The sequence below is a fragment of the Halichoerus grypus genome, chromosome 1, assembly GCF_964656455.1.
Source record: "Halichoerus grypus chromosome 1, mHalGry1.hap1.1, whole genome shotgun sequence".
Taxonomy (NCBI): Eukaryota; Metazoa; Chordata; class Mammalia; order Carnivora; family Phocidae; genus Halichoerus; species Halichoerus grypus.
The window spans coordinates 192,418,686-192,434,743 of record NC_135712.1 but is presented as its reverse complement, the minus strand read 5'-3'; the positions used below and the strand labels follow the sequence as shown (position 1 = coordinate 192,434,743).

General features: G+C 36.2%; 2 protein-coding genes across 24 annotated transcripts in view; one reads left to right on the top strand and one right to left on the bottom strand.

Annotated features, from left to right (window-relative positions):
* The window catches only part of CCDC66 (coiled-coil domain containing 66), a 78,592-nt gene that overhangs the window by 56,324 nt on the left and 6,210 nt on the right, over window positions 1–16,058 (top strand). For 13 of the 15 annotated variants that reach the window (XM_036082436.2, XM_078076895.1, XM_078076893.1 and 10 more), the window contains one exon: window positions 1,258–1,521. The exons of 1 other annotated variant lie outside the window; for it this stretch is intronic. In XM_036082436.2, the coding sequence (XP_035938329.2) occupies window positions 1,258–1,344 (87 nt within the window). In that variant the 3' untranslated portion in view covers window positions 1,345–1,521. Of the gene's footprint in view, window positions 1–1,257; window positions 1,522–2,587; window positions 3,126–16,058 lie in introns of those variants that run through there. One more of the 15 variants, XM_036082431.2, reaches the window with a different exon arrangement.
* The window catches only part of TASOR (transcription activation suppressor), a 51,330-nt gene continuing 35,404 nt past the window's right edge, over window positions 133–16,058 (bottom strand). For 2 of the 9 annotated variants that reach the window (XM_078076869.1, XM_078076875.1), the window contains exons 16-24: window positions 15,841–15,982; window positions 14,523–14,582; window positions 10,339–11,273; window positions 7,647–7,769; window positions 6,764–6,923; window positions 6,208–6,316; window positions 4,498–4,676; window positions 4,163–4,327; window positions 133–3,281 (exon numbers count right to left, since the gene is read on the bottom strand). In XM_078076869.1, the coding sequence (XP_077932995.1) occupies window positions 2,749–3,281; window positions 4,163–4,327; window positions 4,498–4,676; window positions 6,208–6,316; window positions 6,764–6,923; window positions 7,647–7,769; window positions 10,339–11,273; window positions 14,523–14,582; window positions 15,841–15,982 (2,406 nt within the window). In that variant the 3' untranslated portion in view covers window positions 133–2,748. The other 7 variants (XM_078076872.1, XM_078076876.1, XM_036082427.2 and 4 more) reach the window with 7 other exon arrangements.

Here is a 16,058-nt window from a genome sequence, read left to right as displayed (position 1 = left end):
CTAATTTAAAGGCCTAATTGAACACATCCCAGTTAAAAAAATTCACTTGTATATTAATCTTAAAAGTTCTTTCCTTCAATTTGATTCACATTGCCATCTTAAATACTCCAGTATGAAATCATGAGACAGCTGTAATATTAAGACAGTTTTATTTAATGAAAAACATACATTTGAAAGGGTAAACATGAAGTAAACCCTAAAACCCAAGACAGAAAATACAAAATTATGCTTTAATAAATTCTTAGTAATGCAGTTCACGTTTTTTTTTTTAATTGAATGTGTTGGCAGTGTTCAGAACAGAATATTGATGCAAGTCCCAAAGAATAATAAAATTTGGTGTGAAAGTATACACATAACGTCTTACCCATCAGACTACATCTTCTCCTCCCAGATCAGTTATTGTCACTTCTCATTAGCTTGCTCAGGCAAAAATAAAATCTAGTAACACATTCAATATTTAAGGCTATAACCTTTATCAGCTGGCCTTTAAATACCTAGCTTAGGAAAAATAAACTGCCACTTTAGGAGTGCCCTTTTTCATGTCCAGTCATTTACATATGCCTCTTGCATTTCAAATTGTCGATTCAAGTGTTGCTTACCCAATTTGTTCACATAGAGCTAGAAAATCACAGTAACAGAATTATATAGAAAGTATCCTTTAGTTCTTTAAATGCTAGCTTTGGTTACATAGAGATTATGTAACAAGCAGTAATATTTCCAATTTTCCTTTAAAGTGACAAGGCACTTTTTTAAATAGAGGTAAAAGTTGTGAGGTCAAGAGGCAGGAATATATACCATGTATATAGTGACCCACCTGTGTAGTAGCCACATCTTATTTCAGCAGGGCCTTGTCTAAGCCACTAAGGTTAGTGCAGTCAAGATAAACACTGGATGTTATTTAAGGGAGACTCCTTCAGTGTGTCTCATTACCATTTTAAGAGCCTTTAGGGGATTTCAGCCCCATAGTTATGGAGACTTGGAAGAGTCATCCTTATTGGTTTTTATACTAAAAACATAATCTTACACGTATGTAATAGCTACACAATATCCAAGTGAGAAAGTCTGATGTAGGTCTTTTGAGTGGTTAAAATTCAACGTGACAAAGATAAAGCTATGGCCAAGTAACTGAACTGATTGATTGATTACAGGTTTTCAAAGTAAAGTAAATATAATTCTGGATTAGCAGGACTGAAATGTAAAATAGGAATAATTTTCAAGTCTGCTGCACACCTTCCTAACATATCAATGTGATTTCAGGGCCTTCTCCAGAAGCAAAGGGAGTTGGAAACTAATCTCATGCCTTTAGCTGCAAATCAAGAAGAGAATTTTAATTCTTCGTTTTAAATGTAGAATATCAAATCCTTCACATTTGTTGCTTCTGAATTATAAAATGTGTTCATTGCATAACTGTATTTTCCAAATAACCTGATTTATTTAAAAATGCTTATTTAAAACTTGTACATTATGTAGTACAACGCTGTGTATATATGTTTTTTACAATAAAACAGACATTTTTGTAAAGGTTAGTAAAAAAACATTTTCTGCTCTATCACAATCTAGGTATTTAAACACTTTCTACTTACCTTAAGACAGGTTTCTGACCTGTTCACAGACCACGTTCTTCTACACTTACGTAGCTTATTACTGAAATACCACTTAGGTATTTGTTCTATAAAAAGATTTAAGAGGTTAGAACTCTTCCAAGTTCTTCTGAGGGGCCAAAGGAAGGTCTGACTTAACACATCTCAACTTTAAAACAGCTCAGTATTTCTTTTCTATAATTCCTGTTTTTAGGACTTTACAAAAACATTTTACAAGTTTGCATTTCTAATGCAGTTATTAGCAATAGATACGGTTTTAAAATTGACCATATACTTTATCTGTGAATTGTTATTTTTAGTAAAGCACTTAAGTTTTCACCACCTCAAAAATATACTTACATTTTTCTAAGACTACGAATTCAAAAATCTATAGCAAAGTTGTTCCAGATTTGTTCAGTGCCTTTAATATAACAGAAGCCCATCTTTTGGAAATACGAAATTACATTTGGTTAAGTCAAGGACCATACTAAGCATTGAAAATTGTAATGATCAAATACCTCAAATAAAAGGTTGACCCCAAATTTTACCAACAGGCAATTTTTACATGGCTAAGCCTAAAGATAAAAATAATGCTGCCTGGCATTAAGTCCTAAGTCTTATGTTACATAGTTTATCATCTAAACTGAAACTGCATTCATTGTTAGATAAATCTTGAGGTATTGAGCCAAAATCCTTTATATCTATTGACATCACTGGCTTATACCTGTATAAACACTATACAAAAGCTTAACAATAGTCGATTGGTATGTCACTTCGCAAAAGTAGTTGGTATCATCTGACCAGGGTGGGAGGGGTGGGGGGGGGGGGAGAAAAAGAAAAGCCACTGTTCACTATCCTTTTGCAAATTATCTAATTTTATATATAAAACAGGCTTCAATTTGAAGCCCAAGTACAGGTAACATACATATGTAAAACTTAAAAAGTGCCAACATGAGATAATTCAAGTACAATATATGTTAAAAATATATATTTATTTCAATTTTCAGATGCTTCAACTGTTACAGGCCATCATGATTTAAATAAGAGGAAAAAAAACATTGAGGAAGGACAAGAAACGTTTTGTTTAGAGAATGAAATATAAATTGTTAATTATAACAGAAAAAGTTCGTAACAACCTATTTCAAAAAAAAAAAAAAAGTTACTGTAATTATTTCTCTTTTGAAAAGGGCCTGGAAGAATCACTTTTCCCCCAACTTAATGGAGATGGAGATTTAGCTCTATCCAAGCTTTGAGTGTAAGCAGATAAAAAGTAATTTTCACTTTCTTGAGACTGACTTGATGAAAGGGCATATGGTGTCCCCAAAAATGTCTGATGAGTGAGAACATTAAAATGACTAAACTGATGGGACATATTTAATTGACTGTGATAAACCTGAAAGTTGCTATATGAATCTTGTTCAGTTGCACTGCTGTTCTCTCCTTCAGAGCATACTATAGCAACAGAAGCGCTCTCTTCAGAATCAATTTGATAAGTCTTATCTTCTAATAAACTTTTTTGCACGTCAAGAGACGATTGCAACTCAATTTGAATATTCTTATTTTGATCTGTTCCACGTGATCCTTTGGTCTCTTTCGCCAATATTTCTGAATGAAAATTGCTGCATACTTCTATTTGTGAGATTTCATCCCCTGAATCCAGAGACATATCCTCTTCATCCTTTTCATCGTTTTCTAAAAGAGCTACATTTAAAAAACAAAAAGTCCTCCTCTATTGAAATACACAATTTGTTTAAGTTTTAAAATTATACACTACTCACACAATATAATGCGTCAGGGTCTGCAAGTCCACAATCCCTTAAAGCTTGGTCTTCTGCCACAAGTTCACTTAGTCACAACACTCACACTAGGTGTGAATGTCCAGATAATCCGATGCTAAAAGCTTCTGCGAAATGTGTTCACGTTTAATGTTGGGAAATCCCAACTCCCAGCTCCAAAGGGGTTAATGTCAAAACAGCATCTAAAGTTACACGGTAATTCAGTATTTGACAAGACAAATAAAAAATAAAAATTTTGACATCTAGCTTCATTGGATTACGACTAAACTGGTTAGTTCTAGCAAATGTTTGATCATCTCTGCTTTTCATCAAAAACAAAGTACGTACATCTTTCATTTAACATAAAACCTGGAACCAAAGCAGAGGCCATCTCACAAAGCACTAAAGCTATGGGTATATCCCTACTACCCTGCACTTAAATTGCTGTATACATCTGGGGAGAGTCTGTAGCCCAATACTAAATTCCCCATTACCTGGTGTCCTCCTTTTTAAAAACAGAACCCCTTTGCTGACAACAGCAGCCAATAAAGTTTATATACCCTCAAAAAGAAAATGCCTACCCTGGTAGCATACTTAACAGTTTGTACTGACTACAGTATAATAAATGAGCAAATTTTGTATATGCTAAGTATAAGAACAGTTAAGTGCCTTGAAACACTTCCCCTGAAGCTGTTTACACGGAGGGCGAGTAGTTTCAAAGCAGGCATTTTGTTCTACGAAAACGACACAAAACCACTCCTCTTTTTCTGTCTGCCTTAAAGAAAAGTAAAACTACTGAAAAGTTACCTGACTGCGACTCAAGATTCTCATTAGCACCAAGCAGTGGAAGGTTTTCTTCTGTGATTGAGTTGTGATAGCCCACAAGATTTTTAAAGTTTTGCATAAAGTCTTCAGTAGTCGCAACCACTATTCCATTATCTGTATAACTGGAAAGCATCTTGATGTTCTTTTCTAAATAAAAATAAAAAGGTTCGAGTATAAAATGTGAAAACCTACATGGAGAGACAGGATGATGCCAGCCCCCACCCCCATGAAAGTGCTTAACACCCACTAACAGCAACAAAATGCTTCCATCCACATTCCTACATTCATAATAGAAAGCTTAAGGCGGCACTCTTTACCTGTTAGAAAGACTATGTGTCGTTGCTGTATGTTCTGAGCCTGAAGTCTGATAAGGCAATCCAATTCTGGAGCATTTCGAGTTTGTGAATCACAATTGTGGTATGACAAAATTTCAACCAGATGTTTCTTCTGATAGACATTCAGAAGTGTCAACAGACTTAGAGCTTTAGCATTCAATCTGTGGAAGTAAGTAGTTCAATATCTGGATCTGCATTTCTAAAATTTAGTATGGACGTTTTTGCTTCAAATTAAAACCATAATTTCTCAATTGAGGCAACCAATGACAATTGCACTGCTTTAGTTCACTGCCTGATGGACGGGTGCTTCCTAGGAGAGAGAGGGGAGCAGGAATTGTGCAACCCACATTTAAGTCCAGGGGCTTTTTATGGGTGCAAAGCCTGAGAGCCAGCCATTCAGCTTTAGACTAAAATCTCACTGTACTTACTAAACACTTCCCCCTTTAGCTTTACTAACTCAGAATGTGAACAAAGGGCACAGGACAAAAAGAAATCTTTCCTTCAGAAAAATACATGGCTCGAAGCTATTTCTACACCTCCAAGCACAAGGCAACAAGTGGTAGAAATTACTATTGTCAGGAAGATAAGGGTATTAACTTTGCACCAAAGTCACACCTTCGGGCCTCATTATTATCTGATTACTGTTATCTGTTACACAAAGGTAAAAGCTTTTCCAATGCCTATTTTCACATAATTTGAAGATAAAACAAGTTTTTTAAAGTGAATTACTACAAAGAGTTAAATACTTTTCAATTATTTAAACCTGAATTTCCCTAAGTGTCTTCCACAGAATTAGAAGGTGTTAGGTATTAGAAGAAAAAATGTTTTTCCACCCAAGTTTCAAAAATGCTAGCTGACAAAATGTAAAACAGAATTCTTAACTAGAGAGTCTCTCAGATCCTTAAATATGTAAATACACTACATGGACTCTAGTAGTAAGACAGACTATCCAAAATTCATCTTATTATAGAATCATTTGTGGGGGGACGCCTGGGTGGCTCAGTCGGTTAAGCGGCTGCCTTCGGCTCAGGTCATGATCCCAGGGTCCTGGGATCGAGTCCCACATCGGGCTCCTTGCTCGGAGGGGAGCCTGCTTCTCCCTCTGCCTGCCTCTCCCCCTGCTTGTGTTCTGTCTCTCTGACAAATAAATAAATAAAATCTTAAAAAAAAAAAAAAAAAAAAGAATCATTTGTGGGGCCTCTCAAGTGGACTAGTAATCCAAGGATCACTGGGCATTTTGGAAATCAACTACTTACATAAATGAATGTCCTAATCACAAATCCCCTTATCATGTTGTGATTAATGTCTCAGTATGTGTGTAAATAGATTAGCTTGCCTAAGGTGTAGTCCTTAACTGGAAGAGAGCCTGATCTAGTTGGCATATATAGTTTGGTAAAAAAATAGAGTGCTGACTATTCCGTTTTGACGATTATTCTAAACCCTCAAGTGGCAAAGATTAAACCAATTTTACCTATATACCTAACTAGAACTTCAACTTTAGCGCTTCTACCTAAATAAGAATACTATTTCCAAATAGGCTAGAATAATAACTACATTCCCCCTTATGATTGGCTAAGGAAATCTGTGAAAACTGAGCAACATCCACAATCTATAAACACAGAAAAAGAGAGAAATTTTATGAACCCAATGTTGACATCAACAACCATTATATAGTTATTTTTCAAATCTTACCTGCCCAATTCCTTTAGTTTTTTCTGAAATTTACAGTGGACTTTCCATTGCCATTTTCCTTCCGGAGTACTGAGTTCTTCGAGGAATGTCAAAAAATTTTTAAGGTTCTCTGTTAGAGATAATGAAGTTCATTTTAAAATTCAATATATAACAGTCACTCAACAAATGAATTATGGAAGAAATGTTTGTTGATACTATATAGGGAATATCTACTTTCCTTTGCAGTATTTTCCCTTCGAAGGGAGACAAATATACTCTTAGATTTAAGAACATCTACATAACAAAAAAAGAGAACATGCTGACAACAGTAACAAAGCAGAAGGAATCCAAGTGCAATAGGTGCAGAGAGACTTGCTTTACATCAGATTTAGAGGACATTATTTGCAGTGACTAAGAGACAAAGAAATTTGAAGTAATAAAAAGAAAATGATGGAAATGTACTCATCCATTCGGCCAGAGAGAACAATACATTTAAAAAGCATGAGTCGTTAATGAGAAGGAAAAAACCTAGAAAGGACAAAAGAAGTTTGTGCTCCAAATAAAGCATAAATCTTACCAATTGTGATAACTTCTGGATTTAGAATGGATTCATCAGACACAATAAAACCGCCAGATACAAATAATTCATTATATGTATGATTTTTAACATCATCCAGACTATCAACACCAGCAAAACTAACGCAAGACAGCTTCTTTAAAGTCACCAAGCCAGGTACCTATTTAAATCCCAAACAAAAACAGAAATAAGGATAGGTAAGAGAATGAAATGGTAAGACTCAGGTGTGAAGTAACCTACAAGAAAAGTCTAGCAAAATACAAAAATATTCCCAACATGTCCAAAGACATAAACCAACATTTCTGTACTGGGTACATACCATGAACAGAACACTCTGACGAAAAGGCACAAGAGACCTGGCAATAGAATGATAAAGGCCAACCTGTCCGGCCCTGTGAGTGCAGTCAGAATTCAGAGGAGGGCAAGAGCCCATGCAGTCAGGAGAGCCTTCAAAGGACAGCAGGACATGAGACAGGTTTCTAAGACTGGATGGGGTACCTCCAAATGCAACGGAAAGGGGAAATGGTTTGGCAAAGAGGGGGTACAAACAGGTTTTACCTGGGACATACAAATGAAGATGACAACAACACAGAGAGAGTCAACAGACCCACTGACATTCAAGGAGTTAAGAGTCTTGATGAGTGACAGGGAGGGTCTGTCACGTGCCGCAATTTAAAATTTTGCAGAGGTACAAACTTGATCACAAGCTGATTCACAGATTGTTTAGGTCTCAAGCCCTAAATCTCCCAAACTTGAAGTTTTATCTCTTTTAGACCTTATAAGGATATTTTAAAAACAAACAGCTTTAGCCTCAAAGACAGTAAGATTTTAAAATGAGGGAGTTTTTATAACCAAAATAATAGTGAATTTGACTTTAGTCTACCTTGTGAATGAAACCTGCAATGTCTTCATTCTGAATAATAATCAATAGTTTATCTAATTTTGATCTTCTTTCCAAAAACTGTTCTGGATGACATTCTGTATTGCCTAATTTGATAAGATATTCCTGTTAAAGAGAAAAACTAAATCAACATTAAAAGGCCTTTTTTGCAAATATCCACCTAACACCAGAAATGCAATATAAACTGGTAAGTAGTCACTCAGTAATGATCACTAATAATGATGACCTTACACTATGGACCTTAGAGATCATCAGGTCCACTCTTCTTATAGAAAAATCTATAGCTCGGAGCTTAAATGGCCATGGTCACAATGTCACAATGCTATGCAATCGAAGCGAAGTAAACGCCAGTGGTGGGTAACAAAAGAACCATAAGAACAATGAATTAGCCCAGGTTCTTAACCCAGTTCCATTATTTATTCTGGGCAACCCAGAGCCCAATCATTAACGACTCCCTCATCTCATTTCCTCTCCTTTTAAGGGAAGCCTTTGGTTATTTGCAGCAAGGTTACTGGTATAGTACTCCTTCCCTTACAAAGCACTTTTCTGACTACTGGACTCATTTAATTCACAACAATTCCAAAGTCATTCATACAGAGCTTCAGTATGGACCATGGCACTCACATACTATTTAGCCATGTCTGTCAAGTTCACACCTTCAAATAAAATAGACCCTCCCATCTAATACCTCCCTCCATGTTGGTGACATGGTACTATCAAAGGACACATGGTGGTAGTGCAGGCAGTTTCCGTTGCTCTTTGCTTGCTGGTGGAATCCTGAAGTCTGAGGTAAAATGCAGGTTTCTAGAGGTCATATTCCTCATGTCACAGATATAGGAGATTAATTTTCTCAAGGTTGGCAAGGCTGGTTAGACAGCCATTAAATCTAAACCCAGCTTCCCTCACAACCAGTCTGCTGCTCTATCAAGAACAGTCAACAAGCATCACCCCAAAGAGGATGTTTCTGTGTAGTCCCGAACTAAAGCAGCATCTTCTACATTATTAGATTTTGCTCTAACCTCTAAAGCTTCAGGGCACATCTCAGAACAGCTTACAGACAGGTAATGAGAAGATAAATTATAGGCCAGCTTGTAATTTTTGGTCTTTTTACATTAAGAAGCTTTAACTGCAAATTCATTTTAAGACCCCTGAACTCTTATAATAATAAATCCACTGGACTCCAGAATTATTCAGGAAGCTTAAAATTTTTTTGATAGTATTTTTATTCTATTTTAACATTTTTGCTGGATAAATTTTCCAGTGGAGGTTGATTAAAAACTAAAGTTCTGATCTGACCTCCTATCAGATTTGAAAAACACACAGCATCCTTCTCTTCTACATGAGTAATAAAAATAGGATTTATTCTATGCTAGAATGAATTAAATGCACCAGAAGTCAATACATTTTCTGTGAGTGTGATACAATTAGTTTACAAAATGTGGTGGGGAAGGTGTGATAAATGCTGAGCACACTGTGAACTGTATCCACTCTATTCTCTCATCGAGACAGGCAGCTATTGCCCCCACAAGTACTGTGCTTGAACCTGTTGCTGGGAGTGGAAAAAGTTAAGAAGCTCTACATTCAATGATAGTGGGCAAAAACGCAACCAAGAAACTCCTACTAAGTCTGGTTTCATCTTCCCAAGAAATCACAGGGATTTAGTAGTAGAAAAGGCACACTGAGCACTCTTCCTCCTCCATTTCCATGTTCTTCATGTTCTCATGGGCATGCTACATGAAACATGCTGGCATCAAAGAGATTCCCAAACTGACAAAAGCTCAGAACATCTCAGCAGCAGAGTTTCTGGGCCACTCTCGGCTACAAGGCACTTATTTATAGTACCTTCTGCTTCCTCTAACAAAACAAGCAGAAATCCGTCATGGTAAGTTAATTCCATAATGGGAGCAGGCATTTATTTTAAAACCTATGCCATTCCCTGAAGGGATTAAAATCCTAGAGTTTAGTAAATACTACTTGTTATTATTAAAACACTGATACAACTGTTCTTGTATGTCATAATTTACCTATTGTTACAAATTTTATAGATCTATGTCTGTATCTACACACACACACACAAATACATGCATGTATTTTTAAAAATCAAATACTTGAAACACTAGTCTTACTCCGTAGCTTCAGTAGAAAAAAAATATACCTTGCAGTGAGGAATCTTTCATGATTGGGGAGTCTTTCAGGATCATCATGTTTTTTGATCAAAAAGGCTGTAGGGAACCCTGACATGACCAGGGTATCAAGAAATGCCAAAAGATTATATATATCATTAGGTCATCCCTGGACAGTTTTTTCTATTTGACTGATAAAAACCCCCGTAAGAAGTAAACACTGACAGCTTCTTCTACCTCTGTATCTTTCCCATTAAAAACCCAAGTAAGAAACATTTAAAATCTTTGAAATCAACAGTTTAAAGGTATTTGCAGTGTACATACAAATGGTCTTTAAAATCACTGATAAAACAAGATTCTAAATTCTGAGATACTTAGATCAGAGGTTCTACATTTAATTGAACTTACTAGTCTTATTCCACTCTGTATCAAATTATGAAAACATATGGTCAACATTTAAAAACAAAAAAACCCTCCATTTAATAGAGATCAGACCCAACAAGACAAGTTTATATAGCATTACTATTATTAATACCTTCTCATTTAGTTACCTTTATTTCTTTACAGAGCACACTCTCTTCTTCTTCATGAATATAAAATTTCACAGTATTTTTCTGGACATCTTTCATGATTTTAACCAAACTGTTAAATACTTCAGGTTCTAACTGGCTTATAAAATTTGAAAGAGCTGGTTGGGCAGAAATGTTTACATCACTGGGCGATTTTGTTGCTTCTTTTTCTGCCGGTTCCCGGGCAGTATCACCAGGTACAGTATGATCAGAAGTCACCATCAGCTCTGTAGCATGGTGCGGCTGGTTCACTTCTACTTCGGTTAAACCCAAAGTTGAAGAGGAATGCTGCTCATTGGAGTTGTTGTCTTTCAAAGTATCACTACAAAGTGGCTCAAGGAGCTGTTTACTGTTGAAGTCACTTGAGGAAACTGGTAGGACAGCCTTTCCCAGAGGATTCAATGCTATCTTACTACCAGAATCATTAGGACTGACTGGTGGCAAATTCCTACCCTTGGCCGATGCTTTGATAATAATAGTATTTAGTTTCTCATGCAAGCCATCTACAAACTCCTGTACACCAGCTTTGGAAGTCTTAGAATATATGAACTCAGAAAGCCGTTTCATCTTCTCTTGTGTTGAAAAAACAGGTGTGGAAATTCTACTGACATATGAAACATTCTTTTGCTTCAAAATCTCTTCTATCTTCCTAGAAAAGAGATTGTACTCTCCTAACACTGTCCTCTCTGTGGTCTCACTCATTGTGGGCGGCTCTGCTGCTGGCACACACTGCTCCTCCACTGTCACCACCTGACCTGTCACCACGTCATCCTCAGTGGTGCCCTTCAGTGTGTCTGTAAATGGAGAGGATTGAAACTGGTAATCAGAACCTCGCTGTCTACTTATTACCCGGGGGTCGTTAGGAAAGGCCTCCTGTGGTGGCAGACACACCAGTTGTTCTTCTGGTGATTTCATACCTATATAGGAAGAGTTCATTATTATAAGAGCAATCCAAAAAAATAACATCTGAAAACACAAACTCGTAAATAGGAATGTCAGATCAAAGTATGTATTCAGAACTAATTACGCACTGGAAAGTAGAATAAAAATCTCAAATGATGGTATGAACCACATTTTCTATGTAGCCTACTTATGGCTGGTCTTGGGATTTCAGTAGCTAGAGTAACAAGTTTGGATGTTATTTTCTTTGATTCCTTTTGAAGTGTTCGAACATGTGCCAATTTGGCATCCATATAAATTAAGTTTGCTTATTTCTGCTTCCCAGATAGATCTATCGGGGGAAAAAAAGGTTCAATAATATGGAAGAGAACATATTTCATATCTGGATTAACAGTAACACTCTTGAGATGAAGAGGTCATTCAGCTACCTGATGTTAATGGAACCAAACTGACTTTTGACAACAAGCTCAATCCATAGATTGTACTTTTTTCCCAGAAATTCTAAATTTAAACACAATGTTTTTAAAACTACATTTCAAAACAGATACCCTAAGTCCCTTTTTAAGAGACAAGGGGAAAATATGTTTAACGGCAATTTATAGTACTATTTTAGGAAAAGAAAAAAAATTCGTGTTCTTTGCCTAGATGATATTATACAATTTTATTTTAATTAATTTTCCTTAGATCTTAGCCAATATTTCCTAACAAATTGCTGTTGTAGTCTATGAAATGGTACCTCTACATCAGGAAGTTGCAGGTACAAGTATAGTTTTCAAAACTATAGTACTTTAAAGATACAGTGAATTCCCTGTTCAAGTTTGCAGTCAGGTGTGGCAACATACCCTCTCCACACAAATTCAGTTTTGGTTTTCCTCACACACTTTTCTAAAGCTCTTAACAGCCTCAGCAGCAGTCAGCTTGTGACATTTCTCCACCAACCCTGGTAGTTACCATGAACCACTCTACCCATTAACTACTACAAAGGCACCTGCTGGCGAGTAAGAAGACCACAACAGGTCTGTAGGTGGAAGAAGAGTAGGTGAGCAAAATATCCAATGTACCAAGGTAAGAATTAAAACTGTATGAAACTGATAAACCAGAAATTCAAGTTCCATAAAATAACTGCAGAATACAGAACATCCTTCTTAAATCTGCAACATGGAGTTTAGTGCACACATAAAATGTCTGGAAGGATACATAAGAAATCTGTGACAGAGGCTGATCCATGCAATGAAACTAAATGTCTGAGATAGGGCTGCAATACTTTTTGAAGTATTTTACATTTTGAAATATTTTTGTACTTCTTATGTACCATATCGAATGTCTGATTTATTTAAATAAAAACATTTTAAATTATACCTTGTAAAACAAACGGGTTGGGAAATACCACCTATAATTTTTAAACTTCCAATTATGTATTATTTCAAATGAAATACCTGCTCCCAAGATGTATAGCTGTAGTTCAGACCAATAAGTTTACACCTGAAGGGCTATGGATAAAGCTGAATGAAGCTTAAATCCATGTAGGGAATTTTCCATATTAAAAAAGTCTAAACAAATCCCTTTTAAAAATGCAAATTACCATCACCTAATTCTACTGTCACAAATTTCCCCTATAAGATTCTAATCACTAAAATTGACAACTTTATTTTAAAAAATGTCTTCATCGGTAAATGATTTAAAGGAAACACATGTCAATATCAATAATGCATGTTTTCTACTGATTGTCATTCAAGCATTGCAGTACTTTGACTTTGAAAGGGGAATAGTGAGTTCTCTAAAGGCAGCATCATTCACGTATTTACATTTTCAATCACAAAATATAAAGAGGGTATGACAAATAAGAGAGGACTGCACATGCCAATGGCACAAGCTGAAGCATAAACAAGATACCTGGCTGCTTTTTTTTTTTTAAGATTTTATTTATTTATTTGACAGAGAGAGAGAGATAGCGAGAGCAGGAACACAAGCAGGGGGAGTGGGAGAGGGAGAAGCAGGCTTCCCGCTGAGCAGGGAGCCCGATGTGGGACTCGATCCCAGGACTCTGGGATCATGACCTGAGCTGAAGGCAGGCGATTAATGACTGAGCCACCCAGGCGCCTGATACCTGGCTGCTTCTAATGAGAAAGAATTACTGACAGATATAAAATAGGTGAATCCCAGACATAATGTTGAGTGAAAGAGCCAAAAACAAAACAAGACATGTGTAGGTTCCATTTACCTTAAATTTAAGAACAGGTAAAACTAATCTATGGTAAAAGAACTTAGATTAGTGGTTACTGTTGGGCCAGGGAGAGTACTGACTGGAAGGATACAAAAGAAAACCTGGGGGTGTTGGAAATGTCCTACATCTTGATTTGGGTAGTGGTAACATAAGTCTATACACATGTAAAAACCCACTGAGCTGTGTACTAAAGATTAATGCACTTTCCTGTATGTCATATATTTGTTCCTATTTTGGTTTTTTTGGTCATTTTTCCTAGGAGGAGACAAAAGATTTTCTTAAAATCATTGTCTTTAATTCCGCAGAGAGGAAAACCATAAAGATCTACTAAAATTAAGCCACTTAGCTTTCCTTCCAAATTAAGAAAAAAAACCCACTACCACTTAAGATTTCTGAAGGAGTAAGATATAAAGAAATGGAAACAAACAAGAAAGGCCCACCACCACACTCTAAGCAAGAAAACAATGCCTATGACCATCTGCAGAGATGCTGAATGGACTGAATTCAGACAAAAGAAAAGGTCTTCTAAGAACCAACAGCAATTAGCTAATCAGCAACATCTGTAACTGTTTCTGGAATCCCAGAGTTTCCTAATCTCTTATTTACAACACTACCTTATTTAAATAATCAGAAAAAGAACTGGGTCAAAAAACTCAAGATTAGGGATAATGAACCTGAAAGATAACTGGCCTCAATCCTTGTATTTTTTAAACTTAAAAGAAACCTGAAGAGTGTTTCTCACAGGATATTCTACAGAAATGGATTAAGAAAAATACTCCAATCTTCCCAAGTCATCATATCAGATAGAATCACTATAGTGAAAAAAACTTAATCTCTATGAATATTCAGTGACTTCTTTAAACACATTCTTTGTACAAGAATATTTGATACAAATCAAATAATGATTTTAAATGCAAATATTATCCAAATTTTCTGTAATTAACAGAACTCAAAATGATGCCCTATTGATAGAGAACCAGAAATGCAAGTAGCAATTCTGAAGAAGGCACATTGGGAGGAAAAGCAAAGGGAGCCTTCTCACCTGGTGTTTGTTTCTCACCATGTTTCCCCAGCTGGTCTTCTGGGCTTCTTGCATTCCCTCCTGAGGGAAAGCATCCATTAGATTTGTAGACGCTCTTCAGATATTGGTGATACCTATTAAGCACCTTTCAGACAACCCCAAATGCTAACAAATCCAAGTACTCCATCTTTTGCCTAAAATAATCCAGAAGGGTCATTCAGAAATAGAAGTTGCTTCCCTTTCCATTCAGATGATGATGGAATATCAACACCTAGATGCTGTGCCTTCAAATGGCTCTGAACATCAACTATGAAGCTACCTAAATGAGGAATGGTTAGGATAATCATTTGTATCGACTACTTTCTTACTCTGTTTCTCCCATTCAAGCCAACATCTCCAGCTCTTAAGTACAAGTTACTTCTCCACCATCACTTCCAGGCCTCTCGCCCTCTCTGGTAAGGTACTAAGTAGAGAATGGTGCTGAAGCCCATGGAAACTCATCAAGTTTTAGAAATTCTTCTCAGAGTCCTTGGAGGTCTCAGTAGCTTCTAGGTCACAAGCCAGTCTAACTCTTTAGCAAAAAGTTGGTTTTTTTTCTTTTTAAAGATCTAGGAATGGAAAAGATGTGCCCTGGGAATATTTCCAAAAATGCTTAGCTAACAAAGATGAGTAAGAACTTGAAATATTAAGAGCATGTATATATATGTGTGTGTGTATATGTATGTGTTTGCACAGAGAAATCAGAATACTGCAAAATGATCTTTCAACATTTATTAACCTAGTCTTGCCCCATGGTCCAATAAGCTTTCTAGGGATTTCTGCATTTGATCATTTCAGGCCACTCTCTGTGATGATCTAATTTCTCTAAGATAATCCAGTTATTAAGAAATCAATTTTTTCTTCAAATAGATGAACCTCAACATGACCACTTCTTGGATGACAGCTTCTTATGGTGAAGTTTACTCTAATAATTTGAGACGATAGCATTTAATCTGTTGTCCCAAAGACCATCATTTCATCTCTGTCACTACCTCACCTTATTAGAAACTCAATTTCTGTCAACAATATTCATTTGGAAGTCTGCACGCTAAACTCCATTGGGAAAGTATGTTTTAAATCCCTCTGCTTTTATAGGCTGTTTTGCAGATAACTTGCTGATGCTGACCAAAACTAGCAACAATCAGTGATGAACATTACATTGCTCAAAATAAGATACAAAGATGAACCAAAAAGACGAACCACCCAGTGACCCAAGAATGGAATCTAGAAAAGATGAAACCCTTCAGGAAACTGCTAAGTAAAACCAAGCAAACCAAAGTCCCAGTATACTTGTTCTTACCTGTAATTGGAATTAGTTTCCAATGTATTTCAGTCTCTTCGACATTATTTGACTTAGATTGTCTGCGGAATCCATGTTCAATGGGAACAGTGGGACACAAACTGCAATCTTCAAAATTATTCATGCTAATTAAACTTGGATCCTAAAAATTAGAGTACATATTCAATAGCTTTCTTTTCAATTAATTTTTACGTCCAGAATAAACAAGTAGGCTCCAC